Source organism: Manihot esculenta, chromosome 14 (assembly GCF_001659605.2).
Source record: "Manihot esculenta cultivar AM560-2 chromosome 14, M.esculenta_v8, whole genome shotgun sequence".
NCBI classification, from domain to species: domain Eukaryota; kingdom Viridiplantae; phylum Streptophyta; class Magnoliopsida; order Malpighiales; family Euphorbiaceae; genus Manihot; species Manihot esculenta.
The window spans coordinates 3848524-3865853 of NC_035174.2; the positions used below are offsets into that span (position 1 = coordinate 3848524).

Genomic DNA, 17330 nt, shown 5'->3' on the forward strand with positions numbered 1-17330 from the left:
AATTAAATTTAAATTGAATTAAATTAAATTAGATGAATTTAATTTGATAAATTTTTAATTAAAATAAATTTAATTTGATTTTTATAAATATAAAAATTTTAGTTTCAGTTTAATTTTAAAATTGAATGCTCACTCTCCGATTTAAAAAATCATAATCCATCTCTTTAATTTAAAATTTTAGTTTAATTTAAAAATTAAAATTAATTAATTAATCTTATTTAAAATCGATTTCAAAACAATCATAATCCATCTCTCTCGCTTAAAATTTTAATTTAATTTAAAAATTAAAATTAATTAATCAATTTGATTTCGATTTGATTCATAATCTAAACCGGAAGGTGGCCATGTTTACCCTGACCTAAACAATCGAATTTATAAAAAAAAAAAAGCAATCGAGTTTAGAAAAAAGAAAGGTCAAGGCAATTACCATTAAGCATGGGAGAAGACAGAACCCTAAAACTACAATTTGGCGCTAGATTTCAAAACCACACAAGAAATCCTTACCCACTGTTTTTGTTTCCCAAATTCAAAACCCTCTTAATTGTTACCTCGCGTTGCCTTATACTCTTCTTTCTTTTTCATAATTTTTGTTCCCCAAGTTTTACCCCTTTTGCTAAATAAATAGTTTCTTTTTTTTCTCCCTGCACGAATCGATTTCTCGATCTCCGTCCTTTGGCCATGGTACGGGGTATAAAGCGGCCAATACAGGAGACATCGCTTGAAATATCGATGGAATTGCCTGAAACCGACGGCAATCACCCGGAATTTTGTGGGTCCGAGGAGGCAAATGGGGACGGCGATGTTCTGCAACAGAGAAAGGAGGAAGTGACGGAGAAGGTCGGATGTAGAAGGTTGGGGAAGAAGCAAGGTAGAAAGCCAAAGAAAAAGGAGGAAACGTTGCAGGTTCAGGAGGCTGAGCGTGAAACTGGTAAACAGAGCGGTGAAAAAGTGGAAAAGCTTGAAGTGGAAAGCCCAGAGAACGGTCAGGCGATGGAAGAGAAATGTGAAGATGAAGGGGCTGGTGCTGAGCATATTCGAAGAAGGGGTAGAAAGAAAGGAAGCAGAACTGGGGGAAAAGTTACTCGCTTAAAGAAGGGACAGAATGGTTTTGTGTCTGAGAAAGGTAAAGCATGTGGTGAGGAATTGCAGGAAAGTACTGGAAAAGACGAGGAAGATGGAAAAGATGAGGAAAATGGAAAAGATGATGAAAATGGAAAAGATGGTCTAAAGGGGAAGAAAAAAGTGATATTTACTGAGAATCAAGAAGACAAAGAGCTAGAGAACGAAATGGAAGGAAAAATAGATGGGACAAATGAAGTAATTCTGAAATGGGAGGACAGAGTTTCTCTGGAGGACGATGAGGGTGTAAATCCTGAGAAGAGGGGAACTGATTTGGGAAATCAGGGGATGGATACTGAGAAAGGAAAAGAGAATGTTGGTTCTGTGGAAGTGAGAGGAAATTCTTACTGGAAGAGACTGAGAGCTAATGACACAAAGGTTAGTTATGCTGAGAGCAGTGAAGACGATGAAGAGGTTTTAACCAGTAAGAAGCCTGGTAGAAAGGGGAGGAAAAGAACTAAAGTCAGAGGAAAAGAAGGTTCAGAAATGGAGGTAGTTGATGAAAATGGATGTTTGGCTGAAGGAAATGGAAAGGAGGTGAATGAAAGATGGCGAAAAAAGAACAATAAAGAGAAGGATGATGGTGAATGGGAATCTCTGAACAGTTGCATAGGTTATTCTTTGTGCGATAGACAAGTGTTTCAGCAAGATGTGAAGGACGTTAAAATGAACAAGTACAGTGAAGAGGTTTCTAACTTGCTATGTGCCTTTTTTTATTTTTTATTTGATTTTTTCCAAAATTCTTGCTGGTTTGTGTTTCTGAGTTCCGAGTTTTTGGTTTGCAGTATACTGCCAAGATTTGCTTAATGTGCCATCAGTGCCAGAGGAATGATAAAGGTGCGGTTGTTCGGTGCCAGAAATGCAATAGGAAGCGTTATTGTGACCCCTGCTTGAAGAACTGGTGCAATTTACTGAACTAGTTCCTTTTCTTTTTCTTTTTTTTTTTCTACTATCTTCCTTTTAGTTGCATGTTTTCGTTAATGATATTACTCTTAAGCCTGAGATTGATCCCTTATCTATATCATAATATACATACAGTCTTGAGGTGCAGTGCCTTAAACAGTTGCAATTAAATAATAAATATTTTATTGAACCTACTATAATAAACAGTTGTGATTTAATGTTTGTAAATTATAGTATACTTTAGTTTACAGTTATAATCAATTTGGAATGGAATTAAATATGCCAATTTTAATTTTAAAAGATGAAGAGCACGATTTGTTTGAATAACTTATTTCTACTGTCAAAGTTCCCATAGGTATGAGAAGCATTATAATTACTGAAACTACTTGTTAAAATTAATTGTTTTTCATATAGTTTCTTTCAACTCTTATATATATATATATATATATATATATATATATATATATATATGTAAAAATATACTTTTAATGAAATTTCATTGGACTTTCAAGAAAAGGGTCAATTTTTTATTTCATGAAAGTCTAATGAAATTTTATTAAAATTATATTTTATGCATTTTTACATTCTTAAATAATGTTTTATGAAGGTGAGTAAATCAATTAAAAACAATCAAAATAACTTGTAATTCTATTAGTATGTTGGCCCCCACAAGAATTATTTTTTGGTCTGCCTCTTTTTTGATCCTATAAAATGTGGTTTCTCATTCTACATTTGACTTAGTTTGAGTTCCTCTTAGTTTGTATTATTTTGCAGGTGACTTATATTCAATAGTCAATATTTCACACTAAATGTCAACATAGACTCTATATATATGTGTGATTATACAACTATTAGGTCCTAGAAGCTAATTTCCTTAAAAATAGCTTCACTATTGTGCCAACACGGATCCTATGTACAATTGCAACTTTTGCAATTTACTTTTGCTACGCAATGGGAAGGTACATTTGAAATTGATTGGCTGAACCGAATTAATTTCTTTCAATTCGACCTGATTTAACAAAAGTAGACTTTTTGTGGCACACCTTTAGCCATTATAAAAATTATTATTTAGTTTTTATGATATACTAAAACTGATTACTTTACTTTCTAATTTTTAAAATACATTAGTCTACCTCTGTATTTTCAATGTGTGAAGTATTTAGCTTTTTCCATAAATTGTAAAGACTAAAATAGTTGCAATTTCAAATTGAAGAGACTTAATAGTTGTAATTTGAAAATTATAAGAATTAAACTATTATGGTTTTTAAATTATATATGTGAAGGCCTGGCTTATATCTAGCTTTACGTGGTAGTGTTGCACTGTTGCTGTCTCTAATTTCATTAATTTATAATTTTCTTCTTTCTTTTTTTTTTTTTGGTGGGGGGTGTATGTTTTCTATTGGTCTGATAGTGCGAGGTATTATGAGGCAACCTTGATTGGGCTTTTGATATTTTTATCTTAAACTCAACCCATATGAGGAAGTGCTGATCCATATGTGCAGGTGAACCCTTGTGTGATTTTTATGTGCTAGATTTGAGCTAAAATTTCATTGTCTACGGTGAATAGGAATTTCTTGAGCCCATAATGCTTAGGACTTGTTTTCATGGCATGGAAGATGATATCATAAGCCAATCAGCTTAGGACTGATATGGTTATGTGGATATATGCTGAAGTTTTTGTACAAAAGGACCAAGTTTTACATTTTAGTGAGAGAAGGTGTTCCATTAGTTAATTTCCTGTTAGTGTTTCTGCTACTAAAGTCATTTTTTTTTCTCCATGTCGTAGGTATCCTAAGATGACAAAGGATGAAGTTGCTGATGCTTGTCCAGTTTGTCGTGGAAATTGCAATTGTAAAGCTTGCTTGCGTGATACTCCCAATGAAGTCAGTTTTCCGTCTTGCAACAATGATTCTTTGGTAATTTCATCATATGCTCCAACTAAGTGTGTACTTGGCGCATAATTTGTTTTCTTTTTCCTTGTTTTTTGCATATCCTTGCAGGGGCTGAATAAACTAAAAAAATTGGTTGTCACTGATGATAGAAAAGTATTGCATTCAAAGTATTTGCTCCAAACTCTTCTCCCATACCTGAAACAGTTAAATGAAGAACAAATGATGGAGAGAAAGATTGAAGCTAGGACACAAGGTACTTTTATTTAGTGCTAGCTTATTTTGGATTCTAAAAGAATGTTTTAGGTCCTTGTGTTTAGGGCTTGTACCAATGGTTGTGGTAAGCTATTAGTGGATGGTAGTTGAAGGCCTAAGCAACCACTAGAAATTGCCACTTTTTGCATTCTAGTTATGATTTGAATTGCTTACTCTGAAAATTCTGTTCCAATTGAGATGTTTTACCCAATACCTCAAGTTAGCAGTTGGGAGTCCAAATGCCAATCATTGGCTCTCAAACGTTCTTGCAAACAGGAACTTAGTAAAGAAAAATTCTGTCGATGTGAAAGGTATAGTTAGGATTTTATTGCTTATTGCTGTCACTTGACTGGCTGTATACGCCTGAATCCGACAAATTATTACTTTATTTATTTATCTTGAATTTTTCATATTACTAGTTCTGCATTGGCTTCCAATGTAATTGCAATTTTCAGAAAAAAACCAGTAGATTAGTGATTCATAATTTCATATTCAGAAATATGTGTGTGTGTGTGTGTACATATTTTGTATTCACTTGAATGTTACTGACCTTGTTTTGGAGAATGTTTCGGATGCAGGGCATGTGGGTTTTCTGTACTTGTGCTCATGCATGAATGCTTAGGTTGCTTGCAGGCTTGTATGAGAAATGTGATATCTGACATTTGTAAAATGACAAATATCATTGTGCAGGTGTATCACTTGCAGAGTTAGAGATAGAAAATGCTTATTGTCCAGAGGATGAACGCATGTATTGGTAAGGCCTTCTTTAGGTGTCAAATTTTTCTGGTTTCCCTCAAACTTTGTTATGCTTTGCAGTTAAATCGTGTTCTTTTTTTAATTATTCTTTCTTCTTTCTTCTCCCTTTTCCCTTTATCGTGTTGCAGTGACAACTGTAGAACCTCTATCTTTGATTATCATAGAAGCTGTTCAAACTGCTATTCTGATCTCTGCCTTATCTGCTGCCGGGAGATTTGTGATGGGCACCTACAGGGTGGTGGAGAGGAGGTGGTTATGGAGTATATTAACAGAGGGTTTGGATATTTGCATGGTGAAGACAGCAAAGTTATTTTACCATATGAGCTGCCGCCTGGAAGTAGCTCTAAGGATTCTCTGACGTCGAGTGTTGGATGGAAAGCAAATGAAGATGGAAGGATTGTTTGTCGTTGTGGTCTTGGCTATCTAGACCTGAAATGTTTGTTCCCAGGAAATTGGGTTTCAGAGTTAGTAATGAGAGCAGAAGATGTTGCACAGAGATATGAAATTAACACGGCTAAAACTCCTGTTGAACGATGTGTATGTTTTGATTCCTCGGGAGATATTGACATAGCAAGTAATCAGTTGCTAAAAGCAGCTTCTCGAGAGGATTCTGATGACAATTACTTGTATTGTCCAAGGGCTAGTGATATCAAAGAGGAGGATTTGAAGCATTTTCAATACCACTGGATGAGAGCTGAGCCTGTGGTAGTTAGCAATGTTCTAGAAACTGGAACTGGCTTAAGCTGGGAGCCAATGGTCATGTGGCGTGCCTTCCGCCAGATAAAAAATGAAAAACATGACACACTTTTAGATGTGAAGGCCATTGACTGTTTGGATTGGTGTGAGGTCCGTATAGTATTTGTTGCAATAAACACAGAAGATGATTCTCACTTGGTTGAATGTTATATTTGCTTTGCTAGAAAGGGAAAAAAATCAGAATATTTAGTTCTGATATTCAATCTAGAATGTCAATACACATTCCGTAAAGAGAAGATATGCTTTCTTTTTTGTGGTGTTCTATTATGGAACACTTTATTTTCTTACAGAAATTCAGCTTTAATAATAGATTGGTCGCACTATCTTTATGGTGATCAGCTATTGTGCAGTGCACATTGTGACATTGTCTAAAGGAAAGATACGGAAGTTTTGTTGTCTTTATGTTGATGTGCTAGTATGCTCTTCGATGTTATCTGCTTTTGGCACACAACAGTTCTCCTACATTGAGTTTCTAGTGTTGAATATTGTTTGAAAGCTTAAAGTTAACTAGTATCATTCATTACCTAGAAATTCTTCAGAAACCAAGTCTCTTGTCTTTACTCCAGAATTTGAGGTTGATTACCTTTTTATGACATGAATGTAATTTCCCTTGAAGGGAGAAGCTCAACACAAATAGAATATACTCCATCTGGTTTATTATAATAATTATATGCATGTTTACTATGAATGCTGTCAATTTTATAAATTGTAACCCACATATAGATGTGATTATTTAGCATGGGGAGGTAAATATTGCTGTGCCATGTTGCATTGGAGAATTATGTGGCATAAAATTGGGTTAAACTACAGTACTACAGTTTATGTTTTGTTCATCTATGTAGACTGATTTTGAATTGTTTGTTACTATTATTGGTTCCAAAATATTATTCTGTTTAACCTAATCCTCCCAGCGCTGGTATTGGATTCTTTCCTGTGTGAGTTGACAATTCAGATGCCTTTATGATTGACACACGTCTCTTGTTAATTACATCTGCTTTTCCCCCCTCCTTTTTGTGTGTTTCTACTGGGGTGGGAGCGACATACTCTTGACTGGAGGATTTCACCATTGCATCTTATATTATCTGATATTTTAATTTCTAATTACTTTACAAGTATATGAAGCTATTGAAATGTTACTTCTTTTAGTTACAATTCTAACAAGTGATGATGAATTCTTTGTGAGATGCAGGTAGATATTAATGTCCGTCAATTCTTTCTGGGATACATGAAAGGTCGCTTTGACAGGCAAGACTGGCCTCAGATATTGAAATTGAAAGACTGGCCTCCTTCTACTATGTTTGATAAACATTTGCCACGACATGATGCTGAATTTACATATTGTTTGCCCTTTAAGGAGTATACGCATCCTCATGATGGACCTTTGAACCTTGCTGTCCGATTACCTAAGAATACTTTGAAGCCAGATATGGGGCCAAAGACATATATTGCTTATGGCTGTGATCAAGAGCTTGGGCGTGGAGATTCTGTAACTAAGCTTCATTGTGACATGTCTGATGCGGTACATTATATTTCTCCTTTTTTTTATCCATTAAGGGTCATTGTCAATGGTAACAGTGCCTTCAAGCTCTTTTGGGCGTGAGGCCTAAGAGCATTCTATCACTTAATTGAGAATATTTTTAGGAGGACTATCATTAAACTTCGTGATGTAGAACTGGAAGAAACACACTATTGTTAAACTCCCTGATGTAGAATCAGAAGAAACAAAAGCAAAATAAGGAACAATCCTTAAGAAAAAGAGAACCATGTCCATTTCTCAGTTGTAATATTCTTAAATTATCGTAAATGAAAGCTACTGAAAGGTCATGCCCTTAAGCAACATAGGACTAGGAGACCCTAATTCAAATCTAATTAGTTAAATTTAAGTAAGCTTCTTAAATAATAATAATAGGCCTAGCAATAATATAATTTCTAAATGTAAACTCTAAAATTCCTAATTCTACAAATTAAGAAAATTCCTACATTGTGTTAGAATCTTCATCTTCTAATTCTGCACACTCCCATTCCTAGGATTCCACTTAAGTGGGATCACAGGTATCATGAATGGGTACTCTTAGTTGGCTTGCTGGAATATTGGAATTTGGTAATTTAAATGTATAAATGCCCGTCTAGCCTTATTAGGTTCCTATTGAGATTGAACTTTTTTGGCAGATTTAGGTGTTATACTACCAAGTTGGGGTTCTGAAATAATTACTTAGCTTCATAATCACTTTTTTTTTCATTTATCATTTACTTGCTATTATTGCACATGCCTATTATCATTGCTTTTTTTCTTTCTGAAAATTAATAATAACTCTTTTCCTTTGTATCAGATGAATAGAATGTTTGGAACTATTATTTATAATGCTATTGTATTAGAGAAATTTAATATGATGAAATATAAGTACCAATATCAATAATGAAAACATGTTGATAAGATTTTGGCTATAATAAGTATGTATGAACTCAATATTATTAGGGCTGTAAATGAGCCAAGCTATTCGTGAGCTACTCGAGACTCGACTCGATAAAAGTTCGAGCTCAATTTTGAGACTCGTCACTTAAACGAGCCGAGCTTGAGCACCATAGTATTCGGCTCGTTAAGGCTCGCGAGCTGGCTCGTTTTTAGGCTCGCGAGCTGGCTCGTTGAGAAGGCTCACGAGCAGACTCATTAAATAGGCTCGTGAGTAATATTGTTTAAATAAATTGGTGAACCAATTCGTTAAATAAATTTATGAACAAGTTCATATACTATTAAAAAAATAAAAATAACTATAAAGTTATAAAATTTAAACTATTATAAATACTTGAAAATTATAGTATTGAAAATTACAAATAATTAAGATTAATTATTATAATTAATATTTTTTAAAATTAAATTATAAAAATCTTTTGTATATAATTATTATAATAAGATTCCATAAAATTAATGTATAATCACAAATAATTAATATTAATTATTATAATAAGTATTCTTTAAAATTATAGTACTACATGATAAATTGAGTTGTAAAAATTATATACATTTTAAAATTAAAGTATAATTATAAAAAAATTTTTGTATATAATTAAGCATACAATATAAAATATGATAATAATTATCAAAGTATATTAATAATAATTAATTAAGGTTATATGGATGTTGAAGTTGAAATTCAAGTTAACTAATTGAACAAGCATGAAGATGATTATGAAGATAATTAAATTATATTAGCTTGTTTCAACTGTTGAAAGTTGGAATCAACTTTATTCGTTTGATATTAAACTTTGTATGTAATCTAATTTTATTATGTTGTTGAATTTATATTTATTTGTGTTATTTTAGTTATAAATTGTGTTACGTAATTTTTTTAATGTACACTCTCTTTTTTTTATATTATTTAAATTAATGATGATTAAAAACTGATTAAAGTGTAATTATTAATTCGAGCTCGAGCCTGAACTTGAGCTCAAACCAAACTTTTTAATTTTGAGTTCGGTCTCGAGCTTTTTTAACGAGTTTCTTAATCGAGTTTTCCGAGTTCGAACTCGAGTTTTATTAACGAGCTTCTTAATCGAGCTTTTCGAGCTCGAGCTCGAATTAGGCTCGTTATTAAATCGAACGAGCCTTTCACGAATCGAGCTCAATTATAATATTTAATTCTCGAGCCGAGCTCGAATCAAATATTAGAGCTCGAGTCGAGCTCGAGCTCGAGCTCGAGTTTCCAAACTTTTTTAATAAACGAGCTTGAGCTTTACAAAGCTCGGCTCGGCTCGGCTCGATTACATCCCTAAATATTATAATTATTATAGGAATATTAGGCATGTGATTAGGGCAGTATTTAATTACACATTTTATTTATAGAAAATCAATTTAAGAAAATCATGCACTTTGAAATAAAAATAATAAATTTTATAAATTCTGCACTTCTTTCCTCACTCCAATGTTGCATTTAAACTAACATAAAATAATTCATATTTATCTGGTACTAATTAATATCTAGATTTTATGTCTAAATTTCATCTTCCCAAGTGAGAATACTGCTTATAACTAGACCTGCTCTTATCCAAACCTCTTGCCAATCTAAAAAATAAAACATAACTATGTTAAATTCAAAGGGAAATAAATGAAACCTTATTTATATTGTTTGATAATTGGATATTTTTTTAAAGATGTTATTTGCAATAACACAATGCCATATAGAAAGAGTTTAAATTATTTGGTGTAGCAAATTATGGTAACCATGATAAAAAGTCATGCAAGCTAAACCCTTTTATTTTTTTAATTCAAGTCCCTTTTGAGAAATGGTAATTAAAAATGGTTCAATGAAATAGTTTGGATAATCTTTGAATGAAAGAATTGAAGATAGTGAAGTCAATGGGTGTTGAATTAGTTTTGTTTCTTTTGCTTTTGCTAGCAGGCTTCTTCTCCTTCTTCTTCATATGGTTGTACATGTATCGTGTATAAATATTCAAAACTACCATGCTTCTAGGATCTTCTATAAACATTCAAAACTTTGTATTGAACTAAATGGATTATCTTGCTCTGGATAGCCAGCCCAAGTTAGATAAACCATGTCATGCAATGCCAAATGACATATGGGGTTATAAAGCTTGAGCTAAACCTAGTTGCTCTTGATGAGAATCGTTAAATGTGACCTATGGGACAAGTCCTACATTGGCTGTATGCAAGAAAGTTAAAGGTCATATAATTGGCAAACCAAATCAATATGACTTGTCATTTTGGTGATGAGGAGCCTATTTATTAAATTTAGAATAATAAAACAGAGATAAGACAATAATATAAGAAGATTTACGTGGTTCGACTATAAGAATGTATAGCTACATCTACGGACACAAAATCTCAAAGGGTACATCCAATTGGATTATCTCACTAATGCAAAGGTTGGGATTCTCCAACTATAATAGGAATATATCAAATCCATAATTGTGTGACCTAGCGTGCCTAAGGTGCAAGACGACCAAGGATCATGGCACAAAACCTTGAAGCTCTCTAGGCAGTCAACATTCATAAGGCGAGCTTAGGCGGCAGAGGTGCACCAAGGCACAAGGTGTGCCTCAGGCACTTCCTAACTACACTAGGTGCAAAAGCCATTTTTACAAATCAACAATCCAACATAACCCAAGAACCAGACCATTGGGAAGAAGAAAAAGACCAGCAACCCAATAGAACTTGACCATCAAGAAGAAGAAGGAGGAGGAGGAGGAGATGAGGAGGCCTAGCCAGCTTCCCAAGAAATCCCAGGTTAGCCTTTCTTATTCCTGAAGACATGATCTGAAATTCTGGTTGGGTTCCCCTTCTTCTCCTTCTCCTCCTCCTATCGAGACATGATCAGGAACTTACTTTGTTGGGATTTTGTTTGTCTTCTTTCTTCTCAAAGGCATTCCTTTGCATGCAGGGTTTGTGCTTTGTATGTGTAGGCACTATTTGTAATAAAATATGTAATGACAATATATATAATAAAATTAACTTAACTCGTCAACTCATTAGCTATTTAGCTCTTATATACTTCAAGTAATTTACACTTAAGTAATAGTAATGAAATAAATAATTTATCATATATATTTTTACATGTAATTGGTATTATATTAATTAGATTTGTAGTACTTAACTCATTTATTTTTATGTTTTCCTTTTTTGCACCTCACATTCCTCATGCATCGCTTATGCATGCACCTGCGCTCCAGAACTCCCTGGCGCCTTGGTGCATGATATTGTATAAGAGCTAAGAAGATAATTAGTCCCTTCGCTGGAAAAACTCCCCACTAACAAGTTAGCCCAGCTAATGCTGAATACCAGAAAATACTCCCAACAAAAAAACATACCCATCATACTAACATGATCTTATTTATAAACAAATATTCCTTTTGCCACAGTACTCCAGCTAATGCGTGAATTCCTCCAAAGGTATAACAAATTCCTTGTCCTCTAACAGGTGTCCTTGGCTAGAATCTTCTATCCCTGTGCTCTCTCAGCTTGCTTTGTGAATTTTTTCTGTAATATATCCTTAATGGACCCATAGTTGGGCCTGGATCTTATAATTGGTCTGTAACCACATTGAGCATTTAATATCTATGCTTTTTTAAATGAAAATTTGATAATATAATCTTCTTAAAAAAGCTGCCTTTTCAATTTAGAGACTATTTATTTGAAGTTTGACAATAATCTCAATTAGTTTAACTCCTAGAATCATTCAGGTCAATGAGGCTACTTTAAGAAAAAGCCTTGATGTACATGTTCTAGCTTCCTTTTCTATATTCTTTTAGTAAAAAATTCTTGTCACTCTTCATCCAGAAACAAAATTTGTAGAATTCAAAGTTAGTTATTAATTTTTGTAATATTATGTGTAAATCATGTATTATTTTCTTGTTGTCTAGAGAAGTGATATTTCTTGTGTACGTTACAATGGAAATTACAACATATTTATACATAAAAACCTATCTAGAAAAGGAAAGAATCCCTTTATCAAGCCTACAATCAAGCAATTCCTAAGATCAAGCAACTAACAAATCTATCCATATTTACTTTCTATATCAACATATTTACTTCTTATAATATGTTGAAATGTTCCACCCTCAAACCATACATGTATTATTTGTATATATATGCTAAAATTGCTATTTCAGGTGAATGTTATAACACATACAGCTGAAGTGACCATTGATGCTGCCAAACTTGCCAAGATAGAAGAATTGAAAAAATTACACAGAGAACAAGACCAAAGAGAAATGTTTGAAGACAAACAGGTTGAAGAGGAGGATGTTGATGGTGAAATGCATGGTAGATGTGCTGAGAGTAGTGGACTCTCAAATTGTGAAAATGTGTCAGTGCAGCTAGATGAGGGAGGTGCTGTTTGGGATATTTTCCGAAGAGAAGATGTTCCTAAGTTGCAGGAATATCTTAACAAGCACTTCAAAGAATTTAGGCACATTTATTGTTGCCCAGTGCAGAAGGTAATGGAACCATAAGTTTGACTGTGTGGCTCTTTTCCACTGAATTATGTCTGATATAATTTTTTATCTGTAGGTTTGTGCCAATCCTTTCAAAGGAATTGCATAAAAAACAATATATAACGGTATATACTATTTAACCTTATTAAAAAAAGTTATCATGTAATGATGTTTTGGAAAGCTATTAACGGTATATACTATTTAAATGCTATAATATACATATTTTCGAAATAAGGGCTGTCTAAGGGCAATGGAAGCTTTGTATTGGATGACAAAAGTTGGGAAGTATGATACTTATTTTTCATATCATGTGTTGTGGAAGCCTTTGCTTTTTTGATCCTTTATTTTTCTTTTTGAGAATTAATGTTCTTTCTTTTGTAGGTTGTTCATCCTATACACGATCAGACCTTTTATCTGTCTCTAGAGCATAAGAGGAAGTTGAAAGAGGAATATGGTTAGCAATCTCTTTCATAATCTGTCATATTAGATATATTTTTGTTTTTATCATTTGTTTTTAACTTGAGGTTCTGGTTATGTGCTTTTACAATTTGATTAGGTATTGAGCCATGGACATTCGTCCAGAAACTTGGAGATGCAGTCCTTATTCCTGCAGGTTGTCCTCATCAAGTGAGAAACTTGAAGGTAAAAATAAATTTTTTAATCTAGCAACTGTTTATGCAACAGAAAATTTGAAGTATGGCATTGTCAATTTTGTTATATAATGAGGTTTTCTTCCTACATATATATTTAGTGCAAAGTGTCATGCAAGTATCAGAAATACTTTGCTTTAGGAATTATTCGATTTCAAGTTGGAACTTGTTTAGTGTGGCATGTTTTGTTCATTTTCTTCATGTTTGGCATCATTAATGATTGTTTTTGCTTCATTTTGAAGTATCATGGGAGGTTTCTAATGTTAATTTGTGTTGCATTTGCCAATTTCATGCTTAAGTAATTCCATTATTTTATTTTAATTGGTTGGCTTGCCCCAAGGGGCATGTGTGTACTAATGGATAAAGTAAGACTTACCATTGTTTCCATATTTTATAGTCATGTATAAAGGTAGCATTGGACTTCGTTTCACCAGAAAATGTTGGTGAGTGTGTTCGTTTGACGGAGGAATTCCGTTTACTTCCCCCAAATCATCGGGCTAAGGAAGACAAGTTGGAGGTATAACTTGTTTCTAGATTATAGTTCTTCTCTAATATGCATTTTATGTTGCATTATTGCAGTGGTGATAGAAGTGTTGAAATGATGCTGATAAGATTCTTTGTTTTGTGTTCTGTTTATATATCTATAATTCTATAATCTATAATATATGTAAAAGGGGAAAGGAGAGGAAATATTGGTATTGCCAGAGTGCTCCTACTTAGGTATAATAATTATAAATTTATTTTTATTTAAAAATCTTTAATTTAATTATATTAGTGTTGTATTTCAAACTAAAATTGTTAAATACTTGTAATAATCTTAGCGATAATAGACTTGTTACCAAACGAATTTTTTCATTGCTATATTCCGTTGCCAAAACTTTTAGTGACATAAGTGATGAGAGGCGTGTGGGAGTCACACGAGCATTCTTTGGTCACTGGAATTGGATAGCATGCCAGTCTCTGGATGGGCTCCTTGCTCAGTGAAGCATGACACAAAAATCCCCCTAGATGGGTGAACAGAGGTGGCAGCCACAAGTAGCCTTTAAGAGATAGAAATTCAAAAATAATCCTGAACAAAAATACCATGTTGAAGCAAATAATTTATATGTAAATTTCTGAAATAGAGGCACAATATTTGTATACAAAAGCCCCTATAATTTTGAATCCTAAAAAGGGATATATGCCTAATGCCCTATAATTTGGCTTCCTAATATTTACATAATCACACACTTAATTACATTGTTGACTTTCTATAACAATTCATTCAATTCACTACTGCTTCTTCCACTTGGTCATGATTCAGATATGTTTGCGATTTGCCTCATAGTTTTGAATTACTAAGCTTGGGAATCAAATTGTGCGAATCAAATTGAGAAGCATAAGATTCTATCAAAAGTAGATTCACCTCATAAATTCCAATCAATAGGGTGGGAAATCATATTAGATTGTAAGATTCTGACAAAAGTATATAGTATACACGCTAAATGAGTATCATAAAGTCCCACATCAAAAATATAAATGATAAATGGCATAATATGAATGGTTAAGTTAATAAGTTATAATATTAATTGGATAGTCATTTTAATGTTTAAAGCAACTCAATCATTTATGTAAACTTGTGTTAAAATATATTAATTTGTATATGTCCAACACTCTTGCTAAAAGTTATGATACATGTCGTAGTAAACCGTACTATTAAGAGTGGATCACTAGCATATTTTGAATTTTTCATTGTTGCACAACCATAATCTCGCACCCTTTGCTTCTTAATTTGCATCTCAACTATGCCATTTCACATTTTGACAATGAGTTGACTTGTTTCAATTTGGTTTTTGAAATAGGTGAAGAAAATGTTTCTTCATTCTATAAATTGGGCAGTGGAAGTTTTGGAGGATGCTGGAGAGTGAGTATTTACCATCTAATATATGCTAACTAATGAATTAATTTTTATATTTTGAGCATACTTCATCCTCAATTATTTAGGTTTGGTTTGTTTGTCTTTTTTCCCCTTCTAGTTTTCTCACCAAAACATCAGGTATAAAACTTCAGTAAGATAATGTTTGCCTATCTTATCAGCTTTAGATGATGCAACTCTGAATTAGTTGTATGTTAGTTTTTCTTGGTTGGGTTAATGTGTAATAACTGGAAATGAGCATATATATATATGTGGATGCGTCGATATTTAAATCTAACATGACGGCCACTATTTTAGGTTTTTTGCCCTTCTGTTACTATGACATCCATTATTTAAGAGTATTAAAAAATATATTATTCTTGTAATGGTTGTTACATCTTTTAGTTAACAGTAATGGTTTTTATTGTTAAATAACAGTAATATTCTGGTACCTCATTATTGTTTTAAGCCAGATGGGGCTTCAACTATTCCTCATGTTCTTTCCAGTGTTTTTAGCTGTTGTGTTTCATTTTCTCAAATTTCCATCTAAAAAACTATTCTCACTTCTTTCTTGAGCTAAGATCATTAGTTGTCTCTTTAGTTCTCCACATTTATTTCTTGCTAAAGTTGAGGGTTGTTGTTGGCTATTTTTGCTTGTTTATTGAAGAACATTAGGTTTGATATTAGGTTTTTGTTAACTTATGGTATGAAGTATTAGTTTGCCCTGCTCTTTATTGTCTAAACAGTGTTTTATGAATTTTTTTTTAAAGAATGCATAGTGATAATTCATATCAGTACACACCCTCCGGTGATATTATTCTCTAGGCGCTAGTTGAATTATCAAATGAATTAACATGGTAGCTACAAAAGTTTATCCCACTTACCTTGAATTGGGAACTTTAAGATTTGCTGTGATGCCTTGTGTATAGTAGGAAAGTACTTGTAATGGGTATGATTAAGATATTTGGAGTTAAACTCGTCTCGATTTTCAGGCCCAATGGAACTGAGGAAGATGAGAAAAAGACAACTGCAAGGAAACAGAAAAGGAAGAAGCGAAAATCTTTGCGCTGATGCACATGCTTGTGACGTTACCTATGCCTTTCCGCAGCATTGTGGAGAGAGAGTATTATACACGTGCCACTAGAAACTCATCCGACAAGCAATTGTTCCACGGGTACATTTGTCTTATTTTTGTTTTGTGTATGTAAATCATGTCTGATAGATCATCTCATCTCGGATGAATTTTGTGCAGTCGAAAGTGGGTTATGGGACATAATATGTTTAATTACATAAATGAGAAATTAGTGCTACCATCACTTTTTTTGTTGTTTGGTTTGGTATAGCATTGTGGCTCATAAATACTTTGGAACTACTCTTTGATGCCTCTTCAACTGGCTCTCACTTCCTAAGTTTTTGGATAAGCCTGCATTTGAATATTTTAAGAGAATTACAAAATCTCTAATATAATATAAATTATTACTTTAATGTGTACCTTGCCATAATACCGCATCTTAAAAAACGATTGTTATTTCAATAAAACGACATTTCTATAAAAGCAACAATGACCAAATCATTCTTCTCCTCGTAAAAATCATAAATTATAAATAATTTAATTAAAAAAGTATTTAAATAACTAAATATAATTTATTATCCAGTACCATAGTTTTATTTTCGAAGAGTCGAGAATATGAGATAAAATGTTTTATATTATAACAGTGAATATAGTCTTTGGACTTGAAACACCTATTTTATTATTATATCTTATATAATATATGGGTATATGGACTTTGAGATTCCTATTTTATGTGCAGAAGAGTCGATCAAAATAGAATTCGTTATCAGAGTAAAATGGCAGAATTCTAAGTTAATTATTTTTAAATAAAAAAAATTATAATTCATATGATAAATTTTATTTATGTAGGATATGAATATTAAAGGAGATAATTAATTTATTTGATGAATTAAAACTATGTAAAGTATAAATTTGGAAGAAAATAAAAAATATTTTATTGGATCATGTCAACTTAAATTAATATGATATGGGTGTTAAATATATTTGGATAAATTAAAAGATTAAATTTTATTCTTTAAATGGGTTTAAAATCAAATATTGGTCTAGTTCATGTTTAATTAATATAATTAATTGATAAGTAAACAATT

At 32.6% G+C, this 17330-nt stretch overlaps 1 protein-coding gene across 2 annotated transcripts; it reads left to right on the forward strand.

Moving 5' to 3' along the window:
• The first annotated feature begins 398 nt into the window (after positions 1–398).
• Positions 399–16486, forward strand: LOC110600303 (lysine-specific demethylase JMJ25). Of its 2 annotated transcripts, XM_021737119.2 has the most exons (13): positions 399–1806; positions 1905–2020; positions 3809–3905; positions 4023–4167; positions 4857–4920; positions 5051–5768; positions 6868–7197; positions 12303–12629; positions 13008–13080; positions 13183–13268; positions 13674–13793; positions 15118–15179; positions 16163–16486. In XM_021737119.2, exons 1-13 carry the CDS (start codon positions 679–681, stop codon positions 16239–16241), a joined length of 3345 nt encoding a protein of 1114 aa, XP_021592811.1. In that variant the 5' UTR covers positions 399–678; the 3' UTR covers positions 16242–16486. The 2 variants fall into 2 exon arrangements, 1 of the variants encoding a protein (XP_021592811.1); XR_002485684.2 differs by lacking the exons at positions 13674–13793; positions 15118–15179; positions 16163–16486 and adding an exon at positions 12703–12751 and having other exon boundaries at positions 13183–13274.
• The last annotated feature ends 844 nt before the right edge of the window (positions 16487–17330 follow it).